General features: G+C 37.9%; 2 protein-coding genes across 6 annotated transcripts in view; one reads left to right on the forward strand and one right to left on the reverse strand.

The window, feature by feature from the left end:
* Positions 1–17,792, reverse strand: part of runx2a (RUNX family transcription factor 2a) — a 174,051-nt gene that overhangs the window by 84,648 nt on the left and 71,611 nt on the right. For both annotated transcript variants that reach the window (XM_059981625.1, XM_059981626.1), the window contains exons 2-3: positions 4,154–4,443; positions 3,137–3,293 (exon numbers count right to left, since the gene is read on the reverse strand). In XM_059981625.1, coding sequence (XP_059837608.1) covers positions 3,137–3,293; positions 4,154–4,443 — 447 coding nt within the window. The remainder of the gene's footprint in view (positions 1–3,136; positions 3,294–4,153; positions 4,444–17,792) is intronic.
* supt3h (SPT3 homolog, SAGA and STAGA complex component) overlaps positions 6,265–17,792 on the forward strand; it is a 396,945-nt gene continuing 385,417 nt past the window's right edge. For 2 of the 4 annotated variants that reach the window (XM_059981630.1, XM_059981627.1), the window contains exon 1: positions 6,265–6,486. The gene's annotated coding sequence lies outside the window, so the exon portion shown is untranslated. Of the gene's footprint in view, positions 6,487–6,598; positions 6,693–17,792 lie in introns of all 4 variants that reach the window. The other 2 variants (XM_059981629.1, XM_059981631.1) reach the window with 2 other exon arrangements.

A 17,792-nucleotide genomic window follows, 5' to 3' on the forward strand; every position in this document is an offset into this window, starting at 1 on the left:
GGTTCTGAAGGGACAGCATTTACAAAGGAAAGGGCAAAGTGTAAAGTGTAAAAATGCAAAGTGTAGAGAGATTATTTGCTGTTGAATGGAAGACAAAGTTTAACGGGACAGTAGTCAGCTTGGTAGTAGTAGGCCTCCATTAGTCTCAATAAGCCATGGATTTGCGCCTTGGAAAGTTTCCAGGGTGCAAGCCTGGGCAAGGTTACATAGAAGACTGGCAGTTGTCCATGCAGCAAGTCTCCCCTCTCCACAACACCGATGTTGTCCAAGGGAAGGGCATTAGGACCCATACAGCTTGGCACCGGTGTCATCGCAGAGCAATGTGTGGTCAAGTGCCTTGCTCAAGGACACACGCAGCCTCAGCCAAGGATCGAACTAGCGACCTTCAGATCACCAAACACCTTAACCACTTGGCCAAGCAGCTTGATAATTGATGATTAAGACAGAATCTACCATGTAACATTCAAGCTGTCATTAAATGCTCAATTTACATCAGAATACACAAAGCCCAGAAGTTTAATACAGAGTACTACCTTAAATTAAATCCACTTTTTAAGGGAAAGGAAACAGTAAATGCTTGCAATGAATGCCTCAAAACTATTAAGATTTCCTGAAAAGTTCAGTGCTATAGGTATGTAATATCTGCAATTCATTTAGAGGATGGATTAAAATGATTTCCACCTGGCCATGTGATGGCATTATTCCAATGTTATGTACAGTAGTAGATAATTCCCATATGTGCAATATTTATTTTCCAATGTGTGAAAAGCCAGCTCAAGTAAGACATGTTGAACATTAGGTGCAGAGTTAACTCATCAAAAGCTGATGTTCTGTCAGCACCTACCAATCTTTTAGTTCATCTGAAAAATGTGATGAAAAATGCTATACACTTCACAATGCAGGTGTCGAGAAAAAATACTTAAAATCTGATAGCTGACCATTTTTTTGAGGACTACTCAATCACAAGCCTGCACTCAACATTGTTCCTCAAGTCAATGCAACCAGCACAAAATGGATTAACTATACTTATTTCCTGGTATCTCAGTGTGTGTAAGATATTTGTCTACTGTAACTGTGATTCCTAAGTAATTCACTGTTTCCAATCACTTTAATGCCGCCTTATGTTTTGAAAACCAAATTTTATTTGTTTAATTGTAATCTAAAGGACTGAGTCAAGAATATGTATCAGTTGTTATCGTTCCACTAAACTGATAGAGTTGATCACTTATGTGCACATCAGTGAAAGGCAATAATTGATTATATTACTGTCTGCAGATTTAGTTCCTAATGTTAACATTTCTCCGAATAAGAGACTCCATAACTTTGAAAAGTGACTAATTTCTGGATGTCTGTTTTATTCATTATAGGTAAATGGATAGATGTTAATTTTTAAAGTATTGTATTTAATTCCCTAAAGTCAATCACGGTTTGCAAAATGTAGCGGGAATATCAGAGAAAGGAATGGATGGTGACAGCAAAATCCTGTACCTTTTCAGTGGGCATTCCCACATATGTAACAAGTTAGATATGCAATTGTTACTCATTTCCATGGCAGTTTGTGCAGTAATGCTTCAGGACAGGAAAAGGTGGGCGTTGTAAAGTGAGTCAATAAAACAGTCATCGCTTTGCATCAGTACAGGGTTTTGTATGAACCAGTGAATGAATCAGAACAAACTGTTTCAAGTTGAATTACTAACTGTGCACTTGGTAGCTCCTATTGTCTATATCTTACTGGTATGCTATAACAAAAAACTTTAAATTTGTCTTCATGTAGAAGTTGAAGCATTTGGCTTTATGAGTCAGCCTTTCAATATTTTTGATTTTCAAAAATCAATAGCCATCCAATGAGATCTCATTCCTTTTTGTCCATTCTTTGGGCTAGTATGTACTGTACGTATGTAATAGCTTTATCTTAAATTTGTGTCAGTTAAATTTGTCTCTGCCTACTGTTAATGGCCAGTTAATCAGCGACTCAGTTCTAAGTGAGCACTCACTTCCCTATGTTCACACAGGTTGCAATCTGCTGATGATTGCTCTCTGAATGTTCAGTTGAAATGGGATTCAATTAATGATCTTATCTCTTCATCTCCCTCTTCTTGAACTAAATCTCACAAGACAAGTCTTGACTTAAAAATCTTTTGCAGCTCTTCCTGCCTTTGGCACACTCTGAGCTGGAAACAAACCTTCTGCTTCAAAGTAAAGCAGGGGTTTGTTCTGTGAAGAACTGAAGAAAAAAAAAGGGTCAAGTCTGTTTGGACATAATTACACTTCATCAAAAGAAGCTTTCTTCATCTCCCATGCGTGAAAAGCCTGCAAGCAGTTAGTCTTTTTTTTTAGGAAAAAAATGCTTTTTGGGAAACTAGCCAAGAGAAAAGCAAAACAGTAAAACTGGGTACATCACTCCTTCATGAGTTCTTTGAACGTTTGAACAATTTTTCAGGTACATTCAGCTAATGTGTCTGTATTTTGTACTGGCTTTGAATCTTTAACTCAATACTTTTTAATGGAAACAATATTAAACTGGCAACATCAAGATGTTTAGAATCCACCATTTCTTTCTCCTTTTAGGATCACTTTTCAAAAAATTTTGCCCATTCACTGTTTGTCCATAACAGACAAATATTAAAAGTTAGCTGCAAAGAATTACAATGAAAGAAGATGTGTCACTTATTTCAATGCTGTAACTTAGGACGGAGTATATTGACAGTAACTTTGACACGTTTAACTATTACTGGAGATAAGCTGCAATGAGCATTGAGAAAGAACTCTTTTCAGCCCATCTTTCAATATATTTGCAGAACGATAAGATTGCTGACCTAACCCTATGAGAAAATAAAAGGAAAGGGAAGCAAAAAATAGTCAAAATTACTGGGAAATTTACAGGACAGATAAATAGATAACTTACCCAAGAGTAATATTTCTTCAGAATATAAATCCGTAGGCGAGAAAGGCGGATACATAGATGTGACTGTTATTGTTTAAAATCGAATGCGGTTAACGATAATTTCTATACCTGCATCAATGCTAGGTGCTATCACGTTCCCGTACCTTAGAAAGACGGTGTTACACTAGGACCTCACACACTGGCGCATATTGATAAAGTGACCACGAATTTAAATAAGGTAAAATACCGTACCCCGTCCACTCCGGCCGACGAACCGCAAATCGTTGAAACGAGCCACTTGGTTCTTCATGACCGCCGAGGCGTTGCGGAGTTCGGCCGAATAATTCTCATCATTGCCGGCCATGACCGTGACCATAGTCCCGTCAGGAACATCCCCCAGGGCGACAACCTGTCGGAGAGCAACACACACCCTCATTACCGCGGGAGATGGCTCGCGGAGAACGGGATGGGCTAACTTCAGCCGCCAGCAGGGTATCTCTGGGTTACATTACGGCTCTTAAAACAAGTGCTACTGATGGAAATTGTCCTCTGATCCATGACGGAATTATTTCCCACCCCTTTATCCTTTTAAAACTAAAATTGTTAAAATGTCAATTTAAACTATGATACAGTTCGCCGTACAAAAAAAAACAGGATTTGTTGTTTTGTTTGCTAGAATGTGTCAATATTGTCTAAACTATTTATTTCACAATTCCTGTGACCTCATCTTCATAGCAACAGGCAACACGGGGCATTGCGTTTCCACAATCAATTCGCAACTTTGCAGTTAGCTCTCTCGAAGGAAATTAATTGATCCCGTGCTAAAATCAAGCAAAAGTTTTTTTTTAACGCAATTATGCGTACCGTTCGATAATCGATAGGTCCACACCACAATTAATAAATGCACGGATTTCACCTGAAATAAAGATCTACATACTGTTCTGTGCTTAGAAATAGGTGGCAGGATCGGAAAAAAAGACACGGAAAGGATAAAATGCTGAACACCCGCCAGTTTTATAGTCTTGATTGGTGTTAAAATATAATAAGGAAGTTCAGAAAGTTGGAACTATACTCTCAGCAAACTAAAGCAATAGATATTTAACAGTAGATAATGGTAACAATGCACATTAAAAGCTGTCAGTATTTATTTAAGTGCACTTTCAACTGCTGTGAATGTTATCTTATAGCATGTCTATCGCTCGGTGTAGTTTACAATATTTCCTTCCGTCTCTTGTGCTTAGTCTAAAAGATGTGGCTGATTCTTCTTACCTTGAATGCCACCGGTAAGGTTTTGTTGCATCGCCAGTGTGACGGAAGGATAGAACAGAGGAAATTGGGGCTGTCCGTGCGCACCAGCTCTGCAGGGTGATCGGCAATGATATCCACCATGGTTCGGTTCTCGTGGGGTCGCATCATAGACCTGCTCAGCGCCGCCGTCCCCGCTGTTCCGACTCCGGGCCCTGGTTCCTGGTGAGGCACCATCCCGCTCACATCGCTCATTTTCCCCGTTGCTGGTAACGTGGTGGACGGTGGAGTAAAGCGCCGGCTCGTAGTGGGATCTACGGGAATACGCATCACAACACTTTGATTAGGGGCTTACAGTAGCCACAAATAGTCAATTTGTCCAGTTAATATCCGTTATTGACATTCAGTTCAATTCAGTCCAGTTTCTTTTTTTAAAAAAAGTTTCTCCTCTAAAGTACAAAGCAGCTTATTTTTTTCAGGAAAGTCGGATTTTCCTTCTGTGACTACAAATATATTCCAAATGTCTGTCTTTAGGGAGAAAATTTCTAATCCACGTTGTGGTCAAAACGATCAAGAGGAGGGAAAGCCACAGTTTCCAACTGGTGGTTTCACGGAGGTTGGGATTATAAAGCAAGTTTGTGGTCATGAAAAAAGTCAGCAATGATGAGACATCAAAGAACACGTGGTGGCTGTAGGAGTCATCAACGATTTTAAAATATACTGTATTCCCTCGCAAGATGCGAAGTCGAGACGATCATGTTGGTACTTTTCCAGCTCCTTTTCTTTCCCCAAATGTCCACATGAATGTATATTCTCTTCCACGCTGATGAGGCGGGGGTTGGAGTAAAGTTTTCAGAATGCGGCTGGAGAGTAAGCACTAAAACATTTCCGCGAATGAATGAAAGTTATAAAGCTTGCCCCAGAGTAAAGCTTCGCGAAAAAAAACTATTAAAATAATTTACATATCCAATCGTAAAATGTGCAAACGCCTACTTGTGATCTGAGCCTATCAAAGCTCTCTGATGCTTTCTTCGCAATTTATTTCCTCAAGGAGTGTTAGGAGGCAGACGACTTCCAGTTTCTGTCGCGACTTAAAAAACTACAGCTGTCTTGCCACTAAGTTTACATCGACAATGCGTATTAAAATGTTTTATTAAGTGTCAATCAACACTGATAAGTGCCGGAATAGAAACAAGCGCAGAGTAACCATGGGTTAATTTTACTAAAATAATTTAGAAAACATGAATGGGACGGGGGATTGAACGCACTTGAATTTGGAGCACAACCTACCGAGATCCAGTCTCTTGCTGTAAATTAGCGGCGAGCCTAACGATAACGTTCAAATGTACAAAACGCTATTTGAATTAGAGTGAGGAAGCAATTATTTAGCTAGTCAGTAATCTGGCACTGGCAATGCTCTTGTTAAACCAACTTCAAACGACATCCTTTTTTCAGAAGTAATCATCAAAGGGACATGATCTATAGCATATAACGTAATGGCAAAGCGTTGTATTGGATAAAGTTATTTGCTTTGGATTGGCTAATTAAGTAGGATATTACACTTTTATTCTGATCCTTATAGTTCAATACCGTTTATTTGAACTTTAGCTAAATACAACATATGCCGACTATCTTGCGTGTTTATTACATAACAAGAAGGACCATAAATGACGCAAAAGTCGGAAGGATAAAGCGTCCTGTTGTTTCGATTTACTGTTAATGTTAATTGGAATATATCACTAAGCAGACTTTCCCAAACTTTTTCTTTGAAAGGGAGCCTTGCAGTGGCGTGAATGCGGATTAAATAATATAATATCGTTCATGTACGTTAATCGAAAATTCATGTAATCGGTTTGAACAGGATCTGAAAATATTCAGGTCAGTTTAGTAACGATCACAAGCAATCATCCTCCAGGCTCGCCAACATTCAACTGGCAGACCAGTGAATACTTCACGCAGGGAAGTCAGAAGGACCTGCGCATATTTTGATTGACGGCCGAATCGCCCATTTACCAGTCGAACTGGTCTTGACAATCGTCACAGCTCGGCAACCAATCCGAGTAGGGAATTGTGCAGCGGGAACACGCACCCGAACGTCAGCGCACGAGCAGAGCATGCTGGGTGTTGTGGTAAAGCTCTGCGCTCTGGGACGGCACTCGGTAACGAAACTACAATTCCCAGGGTGTACTGGGAACAGCAACTGCGTCTGAGGACCTGAAAGTATCTGGTCGGGTGCGCGTGAGGATCTGTCAAATCCGGAGCTGAGATTTGAAAGTGTACGCACATTCCCGGTAGAATTACACCCCTTTCGTAACGAACTGCGTGCGTTTGCAGGGGGTTTCCTCATTAAAACGAAAGTGAGTAGAACCATTACTCATTCATGGGTTTTATGCTGCAGGCCTAAATTCTGACTTGTTCCTCCAGCAGTGTCCTGCTCTCCATAAACAAGTCTTTCTGTTTCATTCATAGACAACACGTGAACAGGTTTCTGATCAACCGTGTGTGCAAGACCGAATGAGTTTTCTGTTGCGCAGTAAACTGAAAACTTTCACCTATCTGCCCGGTAATGAACTTGCACCCAGTGTTCTAGCCTCACACGTACCGAGAACAGCCACTGTTTCCGCGACCCTGCACGTGGACCGAACGACCCGCGTCCCACTGACTCGTCGAGCACAGAATCACTCAATTCCACTACATCCTAGGTTCCTGTGTATACACAGACCATCCTTGTCTCTTACACTGAACCCCATGTTTCTGCACTTGCACAGGTCACAACTTCCCTGATTGCCCTAAACCGCATGTGCAGACCACTACTACCCCGAACCCACTGAACAATTTGTTCCTGAAAATGTAGGGAACACTCCTTCCTTGATTCTACTGAACTGTGTTCCTGCACAAGCTGTAAGCGCCACTTCCCTGACTTTAGTGCAAAACATACCCTCTCCCCACTTTTCCAGTTCATAATGTTACATGTGTGTGGAAGTCTTATTACTGTGCACGCACACGGTATGTTGTGTTTAGTGAGTCTGTGTGTGCACAGAGCGCCTCCCTCTCCCGTCAATCTTTTCCAAAAACTGCGTTCTTGTATGGATGTATCCTCTTGGACAATGAATGTTCTCCTTTTTATTTTGTTCACTGTATTTATATGATGCCCAATGTATTTTCATAATATTTTAGATATTTTGTTACTCTCTGTCCTACCTATTCAGTGCAGTTGTATGTAAAAGTAAGCAAGTAATCTGCATCTTGTTACTTAAGCTGCCTGCAAAGAATTATTTGGCCGTAGTTAGTTACCCCAACTGTGCTATTCGTGCAGCTCATTCTTTTATTTTCTATCACGTGTTGCAAACGTTTGGTGTTATTAATTTCTTTTGCTCTTTCTTTCAAGTCTTTTTTTTCTGCCACATCGCTAAATACCATAGGAGGATTGAGCATTGGAGCATTCTGTTCATTAATGGATTTAGGGACTTTTGATAAAATATAATCCAATTACAGGCAGTTTACAATGCTACAGCTAATTGTAGGATGTGGATTGATGAAGTGAGCAGGCCTGACTTAATGGGAAATAGATTGTACAATATTGAAGTTAGTAGACCAGTGTTCCAGATCATTAAACCAATGACATGAGTTCAATTTGTACCATAGCATCTTCAATACTTAAATTTAAGTAAAATATGAATTAAAATAATATCTGGAATTTAAAAGAACGCCAGTCTTAGTAACAGCAAATGACTGGTTGCTGTGAAACCCAATCTGGTTCACCAAGATCCTTAATGGAAGGAAATTTGTAATCTTGGCCTACAAGTAATTCCAGACCAACCAAAAGATTGATACTTAACTGCCTGCAAATCTAAAACACAGTTTAACAAATAGTTAAATGAAAGAAGTTCAAAGTAACACTTTATACCACCATCACACAAAATACATGAGGAACTCAACAGGCCAGGCAGTGTCTATGGAAAAGAGTAAACAGTTATGGTAAACTATGCGGATACCTGTCTGGACACTCCCCTCTGCTGACTGCTCCTGTGGCTCCTCCCCCAGACCCCTGTATAAAGGCGATTGGAGGCACTGCTCCTCCCTCAGTCTCCAAGATGTTGTGGTCACTTCTGCTGCTAATAAAAGCCTATCGTTCACCTCCCGTCTCAGAGAGTTATTGATGGTGCATCAACAGTCGATGTTTTGAGCTGAGACTGTTCACCAGTCCTGATGAGGGGTCTCGGCCTGAAACGTTGGCTGTTTTCTCTTTTCCATAGATGCCGCCTGGCTTGCTGAGTTCCTCCAGCATTTTGTGTGTGTGTTGCTGTGGATTTCCAGCATCTGAAGATTTTCTCCTGTTTGTCATACTTTACACCACCAGCTGTAAGATTGGGGTTTTGGGATTGATATACCACCTCTGTCTGTAAGGAGTTCGTATCTTCTCCATGAGACCGTGTGGGTTTCCTCCTAGTGCTCCGGTTTCCTCCCATATTCCAAATATGTACATTTAGGTTTATTATGTTGTGAGCATGCTATGTTGGCGCCAGAAGTGTGGTGACAATCATTGCTGATTTGATTTGATGCAAGTGACTTATTTCGCTGTATGTTTCCATGTACGTGTTTCCACGTGACAAATAAAGCTGATCTCTTTAGATGTTTAGAACATTAGATTAATTTGTGGAAGTGGAACATGATGTTAAACCAATAAAGATACATTTCCTATTGAGGAAAATCTCTTACTGAAGTGAGGGATAGATAGCTGGAGTGAAGACCAATGTCTGGATGGCTGGTGGCATGGATGTTCTGGATATATTTAAGAATCGATCTGAGATGCCTATGGAGAGAAATGCAGTGCTGGTTCTCACTCATTTGGTATGGATTTGAGTTAGAAAGTTGTAATTCCAGGATTTTGACACAAAGTTCCAGTCACAAACTGTAACGAAACTGTACTAGGTTGTTGGAATGCTCTTTTTAGGCTGAGATGTTATACTGATGTTCTGCCTTGCTTCTTGTGGGACTACTTTGAAGAAAGGTAAACCAGTTGTTCTAATAACTTGGGTGATATCTGCCCCTCAATATATTTCTATAAAAGAGGTTATCTTGTCATGAGAGTTTGTTGTGTGCAAAATTGTGTGGTGACAGTGCTGCAAGAGTAAATAATGAGATAATAAAGCACCTTTGGTTGTCTTGCAGTATGAAAGAAGTTGCAATCTTTATTTATTTAAATAAAACTCATTCATGTTTGTTATGTTTCATAACTAAAATAAGAAATTAATAATTCCAGTAAAATATGCAAAATAAACTTGGAAAAAGATATAAAGATTTTTAAAAATAGCATGAGAATTAAATTGTTGACATGCATTGAGAAGACTAGGGATAACAATGTTGATCTAGTGTTTGAGTGAAGGATTATTGTGAATGTTTCATTATATTTTTCAGTGTTTACAATAAAAAATATATGATAGAAAACACTAACTGAAAATGTGAAAGTGTAACAGAAATAAATATTCAAATGTGAACTTAGTTAAAAAGTGAAGGATATTAAGAGAAGGTGATGTATACCTTGGGATAATAAGACATGGGTTAAGATTCAATCTGTAGCATTTAGTCAAGCAGTCTACATTTAGTTATCCAGTTTTGATACCATAATTAATCGAGGTTAGATACCAAGTATGGCTTGCATTAATAAATCTGAATGATGTAGCTAATCCCATTTCTCCATTGAAGATTTGTGGTTTACACTGGAGGGTGCAGGGGAATGGGATTAGAGTGGTTAAAAAGAATGCAATGTTTTAAATGTATAGATTGAAAGGCCACCTTCTAAGTATGTAAACTACCTGACAGTTATATCATCTTGTTTTAATTAAAATCACTTTTTGTCTATTTATGTGTAATAATGTATTGGCTTTGCAGTAGGCCACTTATTTCCTAGGGTTAACAGGCCAACAGACCATTTTCAGCCTTCAGTTGGCCGTCCATTATATCAGTTCTGTAGATTCACTTGGGCATTTCCCTACATGAATGGGATTGGAAATGAGAATTAAAAGGGGAATGGGATTTCTTTTTCCTTGTCTTATTATTTTCTAATTTGTATTTTCTGATCTTGTGACTAATGTTAGTTCAAAAACAATTTATTTTGTCCTTTTAAAGTTTAGAAAGTATAAAATGTACATTTACTGCTGTGTCTAGTTTGTAATACCTCTTTTGAATAGATTTTAATTTTATGTGACTCATTTTATGGTATTTCTATAGAAACTATCAGTTCCTCTTAGATTTTCCTCATTTTAATTACGTTACCATTAGCTAAGGGGAATGTCATTTTAAGACCATTACAGCTTTACATATGGAATAACCTCATGTTTACAGTTTTAAAATTGTGAATCATGTATTTCACAAAATTCATAAGTTGCTAGTTTATAACTCATTGACAATGTTCAGAGTAGCAGATAAATATTTTACCCAAATCAATTTTTGAGACTAATAATGATTTATTTGAGACAAATGCATTTTAAAGATGTATTGTTTTAAGAAAAACTGACCTGATGGATCAGTGAGCCCCTTCCAGTTAGACAAGCAGGAAGCTTTGTGTGTCGGCTGTTTTGAGAGGAGACTCTGGATGTTTGTGTCTGAAAGGGTTGAAAATTACATTAAAATGTGATTTTTTTTTGAAGGCTGGTTACAAAGGAAATAGACAAGTTCTATGGAGTGTAGCAATTTGAAGAAGTTTAACAAATATCAGGTCTTTAGAAGTTTCAAGTTCTTGAAGATGTGGAACAACTGAGCGTGATCATTCCTTTTCAGAGTAGTTATTTCAGTATTCAAGCTTTATGCCAATGATTTTTTATTAATGCATTCCTGGTGCTTTAACTGTTTTACAGCAATTATGTTGATCCTTTACAGACAGTTACAGGGCATCAGGATTTTCTGGTACTTTATAAAAACTTGCTTTGTGTCAATCAAGATCAAGGTATTAGGTGAGATCATATGAAAATACAGAAAGTCCATATCACTTTCATCAGCATGCTTTTAACTACTTTTTTATGAAAGTAGCATACTAAAAATTAAGAATGAAATGATATGTTTTGGTGCTGTTTTTCAAATTCTTATTGATTAAATTACATTTCCCTGGTCTGCTGCAACTTTCTTTCATTTCAGTTATTTTGTAGGTATTTATTGGCATTGTAGAGAAGTACACTTTTTTTTTTACAAGAGATGTTTTTTTTTAACAAGAAATGTTTCAGTTTTACCCAAGAAAGTGAATGTGCTTAGCAAAATGCCAATATTTCTTTTAGCAGGCAGCAGGGGGTTAAAGCTATCAAATGGTTATCCTCATACTGAGAAATTTTTATAAGGCAATGGTTTGTATGAACTGTGGATATTTAAGCAGTTGTAGTTTGGAAGATTCATTATATATGTAAATACTATGATCCTAGTTAAGCAAACTTGCTCTGTTCATTAGAAGGTTATTATTTAGACAGATTAACAAAAAACTGAAGCAGTTTTACAGTTTGAAGATTTTGAGCAGAACATTTGTTCAAATCTGTCATTTGTTGATTGAATGAAGACTAAATGTTTACTGTTTTTGTGTGGAATTGTATGGTAGAAAATCAGATTTTGTTATATGGGAATGTGGTTGCACCTGATATGTTTAAAACAAAATCCCTTAACGTGATGTGAGAATTAAAACTGACTGAAATGACAGTATTGACAGTTATAGGTCTTAGTGTGATGGTGGGGTTTCACTTGAACCAATGAATTCAGAACTGTCTGGCTTCTTTTATACGGAATGATAGATTTGATAATGTTACTCTGTTCTTAACTTTCTTTAGTTATATACTTTAGAATGATTAATGAGTTCTTGGAATAGTTGAGGATATGAGGAAGATGAATTTGTGCTGAACAGCTTTCGGCAAATTGGTGCTGTAAAATAAAACTGTTTAATGTGCCTATAGCCAAGTTTGTTAATTATTTTCTTTACCAGCCTGAGAAATGTAACCAATCTTATTCTTTCATAAAACGTTCATCCAAAAACCTTTGAAATTCCTGGCACATGTAGAGTGTTGAGGATTTGTTGTATAGCTGACTGGAGAAGCCTAACGAAAAAGTGATTTTTTTGTTTGTTATAATTCCAGGAAGAGCAAAATATGGTAAACAGTCATTCATTAAGTCAATCTAATTAGTTTTGGAAGAATGAGTAAAAGATCTTGTTGGGTTGGAGGGCGGATGCATTTATCTTTTGAATTTTGATGTTTCTTCTGTACAGTTTTTGTTGTTCACTGTAGTTTCTGCAGCTTCGGCTGGGTGGTTTAATTGTGCACTTCACAGTTTTCTAGGACTAACTCCTGTTCTTTTCTCTTAAATGGAATCTTACCATTCCACAGAAAATATTTTCTGTTCATAGCATGTTTGCCAAAATTGGAAAGAGGAGTACATCACATGACCTGAGAGTTAGGATGTGGGTTGAAAGAGAACCTTCAGTGATTTGTGCTCGGTACCTTTAGGAGTTGAGCAGTGACATGAAAAAATAAACTTTTGAGAAACAGTTTTTGAAAGTAAGCAAATCTGTGCTTTAATAAAGGAAAAATATAATTATTTTGAGGAAATTATACATTTGGTTTTCAGTCACTTTTATTTTCCTTTATAACTTGACATTTTTCTTTCTTGCTTTCTCTTCTGTCTCTTCCTGCAAGCATATTTCCAATATTGTTTGGTTCCACCTTTACCTCAGCCTTCAGTTTTCACAAATATGGTGTGTCTATGTCCCTCTGTCACAAACAAATTATTGTTGGATTATTTTCCCCCTTAAATGATCACATCCAATGGAGGGCTTTTGCATTTACCACTGAGTTTAATTATTTGGTGCATTCTCTGTCTCGCTCTCTCTTGCTTCTCTTTCTGTCACTCTCTCATCCACTGTCTGGTTACTCTCGCTTATTTATCTGTTAGTTAATTTCCAGAAACAAATTCAAATTCCATATGCTGATAGCACCTAATTCTGCTTGATCTCTCAAATCCACAAAGTATCCCTGGCAATACATTGTATATTAGACCAGAATTTGAGTGCCGAGAGTGGGATTCAAATTTTATTTGCTGTCCTGAAGAAACTTGTGTATAATTAGTTTATCTTTATTTCTTTAGAAATGTCGCTGCATGTAAATGCCTTTACTCTTGAACTAATGTTTGCTGAAGCCAGCTTGTTATATATATAAAGCTAAAGTGACATTTTCATTGAGCCTTCTTGTTGCCAATGTTGTTTCCTAGATCTTTTGAATGTATTTTTATGGTCTTAATTTTTGCATTTATAAGAGAAGTTTGTCAGTTGCATTTTTGCAATTATACTGCTGTCATTTAATTTCAGACTTGCATTTTTTGGAATATCCTCTAATATCAAGATACATAAGTCATAAATGCGCACTTTCCTGAGCAATGATTGTGTGTTGATCTCTATGAGTTCCAAGGTAATTTTTACATTTGGGCTTCTTAGGAAATAGAGGTGTAAATTGAAATTAGCAGGATTGAATTTCAGTCTCACATTTTAATGGCACTATTCTGCCTGGTGCTTTCAAGTGTGAAGTTGGGGCAGACAGGGATGAAAGGATTGTGTCCAGCCTCTTTAGTCTGGGAAGTTATAATTTATATAGGTGCTACTAGTCTGGGGTTTGTGGTTTTAATGATGACACACTGATAACTATAAAACTGAAGCATCTTGAATATTGTACCATTAAAACACAGAAATCAAAGAGTTGCAAATGTGATACCTTGTTCCTTTCTGGGGATACCGACAGAAATCAGCAATTTGAGGATAACTTTGGATTCTTATAGGACAGTCTGATTGTTTATATTTAAAAATCCCATGGGGAAAAAAGTGAGCTTTCACCTTTTAGAGTAGTGGTGCGTGTGCGTGTGCATGTCCGTCCGTCCTTAACTCCTGGTGGAGCCGTCAGGGCGCCGTCATGACAAGCTTTTTGCTGATTGCTCATCATACAGCGTGTCTTGGGCATCTGAAACCTGGCGGAGCCTACCCCTATCCAAGTTTTTTTTTACGAGGTCGAGTTGCTAGCTTGACGCTCAACCCAGGCACGGATGGAGAGCGTGCAAGGGAGCCGGCCGTATTCGAACTCAGGACCTCTCGCCCCGAAGTCCAGCGCTGATGCTACTACGCCACCAGCCGGCATAATAGTGGACTAAGCTGTAATAACACGGAATGTACAAAATTCTCAGAAAAGAAGTTAATGTTTCAGATTGATGATCTCTAATCAGGAAATATTTCATCATGAGTTCTGGTGAAGGGCTGCCAACTTGAAATATTAACTTTGTTTCTCACATCACAGATGCTGTGATTTTACCAGGATTTTGTATTTTTAGAATTACAGCATCTGTAGAATCTCGGATACACATTGATTTATAGCTACTACTTAATCTCTGTAACTCTAAAAGAAAAACTGGTGTGTGTGACGTGTCATACAACGGAAAAACTATTTCAACATTCCGTCCAGGTTTAAAAGTGTGATTATTTTATATTTTGAAGATCAATGTATAACTCGAACCTTAATATCAGGTGTATATTCAATCTTTATACTGTGCCTTAAAAATTTACAAAAAAATTATTGCTATTTTAGTAGCAGTTGATACAAATGAGACAATGTTCTATGGTCTGGAGGAATGTTGTTTCATTTGGTTGTATATATGTACAGTTATATGACAATGAACTTGAATGAGTAGTTGTTTAGAGCTTACAGTGTTATTGAACATAAGAAATAGGAGCAGGAGTAGGCCATTTGGCCCATCGAACCTGCATCACCATTCCATAAGATTTTTGCTGATATGGCCATGGACTTATCTCCACCTGCCTTCCTTTTCCCCATAACCCTTAATTCCCCTACTGTGCAAAAATCTATCCAACTTTGTCTTAAATATATTTAGTGAGGTAGCCTCCACTGCTTCATTGGGCAGAGAATTCCATAGATTCAGCACTCTCTGGAAAAAGCAGTTCCTCCTCATCTCTGTCCTAAATCTACTGGTCTGAATCTTGAGGCTACATTCCCTAGTTCTAGTCTCACCTCTCAGTGGAAACTTGCCTGCTTCTATCTTATCAATCCCTTTCATAATTTTATATTTTTCTATAAGGTTTCATCTCATTCTTCTGAATTCCAGCGAGTACAGTCCCAAGTGACTCAGTTGTTCCTCATAGTCTAACCCCCTCATCTCTGGAATCAACCTGGTGAACCTCCACTGCATCATCCCCAAAGCCGCTGTATTCTTCCTCGGGAGACCAGAACCGCACACACTACTCCAGATGCGGCCTCACCAGTATCCTGACCAGTTGCAGCATAAACTCCCTGCTCTTAAATTCAATCCCTCTAGCAGTGAAGGCCAACATTCCATTTGCCTTTTTGCGAGCCTGCTGAACCTTTAAACCAACCTTTTGTGATTCATGTAGAAGCACTCCCAAGTCCCTTTGCACAGCAGTATGTTGCAATTTTGTACCATTTAAGTAATAATCTGCTCTTTCATTTTTCCTTCTGAAGTGGATACCCTCGCATTTACTGACATTTTATTCCATCTGCCAGATCCTTGTCCACTCAATTAACCTATCTATATCTTTCTGCATCTGCTATACAACTTGCTTTTCCACTCAATTTAGTATTATCAGCAAATTTAGATATGCTATGCTCAGTCCCCTATTCCAGATTGTTAATGTATATCGTGACAAGTTGTGGGCCCGGCACCAAACCCTGCAACACGCCGCTCCCCACTGTTTGCCAACCAGAGTAACACTCATGTATCCCAACTCTCAGCTTTCTATTAGTTAACCAAGCCTCTATCCAGGCTAATACATCACCCCCAACTTTGAGCATCCTTATCTTATGGACAGGTCTTTTATGTGGCACCTTATCGAGTATCTTCTTGAAATCCAAGTAAATAACGTCCGTCTTCCCTTCTATCCACTGAGCTCGTTATATCCTCACAACTCCAGTAAGTTTGACAAACAGGACCTGCCTTTGCTGAATCTATGCTGCATCTGCCTCATGGATCCACTTCTTTTCAGATGCCTCGCTGTTTCTTCTTTAATGATAACTTCAAGCATTTTCCCAACTACAGATGTTAAGCTAACTGGCATATAGTTACTTACCTTTTGCCTACTTCCTTTCGTGGACAATGGTGTGACATTCACCATCTTCCAATCTGCAGACCTGCCCAGAGTCCAGAGAATGTTGGTAAATTATCACCAAAGCCTCTACTATAACTTCTGCCATTTCTTTCAGTACCCTGGGATGCATTCTATCAGTATCAGGGGACTTATCTATCTTCAGGTCCACAGCACTACCTCTTTAGTGATAGCTATTGTATCGAGGTCTTCACCTCCTATCATTTCTCTTTGATATGTTAGATGTGTCCTCCACCGTGAAGATCGACACAAAACAGTCATTGGGGTCATTCTTTCAACCCTTCATTACATCTCTTGTAGGATTTTTCTGCTAATACAGATTAGCCTGTAATACTTAATGCTATTTCTAAACCTTTTAAAATTAAATTTCATTACCGTTGAATTATGTACATGCAGTGGAATTAGTTTGGAAAATATGAGGTCCTTGCTTGTACAGCAATTATTTTCTGTAATTTGTATTTCCTTTCAAGTTGTATTTTTTTAGAAAGTGAAAGATGAGATTTTTTTTAATGCACGCAAATTCCTTTAGTAACAACTTTATTTCTATGGTTGAGGGCAAATTATTATAATTACAGTTTTATTTTGTCAGTGTCCTGATTGCGATGATATCACATGACATGATATCCAGTCCATATGGGTTGCCAAGTAAAAGACTATTCACATTTGGAGCTACAGTTATAATGAGTTGAGTATTGTCAGAGACTTTTTTCTAGTGATTAGAATTGATAAGGCATTCATTCAACACCTGAGAGAGACAATACCAAATTGCTTGCTATGCCATTTCAATCAGACTATAATCTAGTAAAATGTAGTAGTAATCTAAAGATCAAAGAAAAGATTAGCTCTATTTGCCACATGTGCATCGAAAGATAATTGAAATAACTAGTTTGAATCAGTGACCATCACAGGCTATATGCTGGGGTTAGGCTGCAAGTGTCTCCGTGCTTCTAGCATAGTTTGCCCACAATTTAATAACCCTAACCCCTAAATCTTTGGGATATGGGAGGAAAATGGAATACCCAGAAACTCACATTTGCTACCACATGGTCTAATATTCTAGTAATCTCTAGTATTAAGAACTTCAGAAGATATTTCTTCCAGTGTATTCGTGCTTGTTTCATACCTGAATTATTGAATGCCATTTTCATTTATTTTAGCATGTATTTTAGTACTTTATATTCTGAAAAGCAGTATTAAGAAGTGTTTGTAATCTCAGTAAACAGTTTAACATTGAAACTATATGGTCACATAACTTATTTTCAGTTCTTATTGATGTATCGGCCTTCTCCATCCTTTTCTTTTCCATATATACTTCAAATGAATCGGCATGCAAAGATTTTTTTTAAATTAGAGGTGATGTATATATTAATCATTCATTTATTAACTTTGTGGAGATTTGCCCTCTCCAAACAAATATATTAATGAACTATGCAGTTTAGTATTACCAAAAGTGATATTTTTTTATTTCTTTGCAAACTTTAGTGATGTTATGAATGTTCATTATGGGGGTGGCAT

This window comes from Hypanus sabinus, chromosome 10 (genome assembly GCF_030144855.1).
Source record: "Hypanus sabinus isolate sHypSab1 chromosome 10, sHypSab1.hap1, whole genome shotgun sequence".
NCBI classification, from domain to species: Eukaryota; Metazoa; Chordata; class Chondrichthyes; order Myliobatiformes; family Dasyatidae; genus Hypanus; species Hypanus sabinus.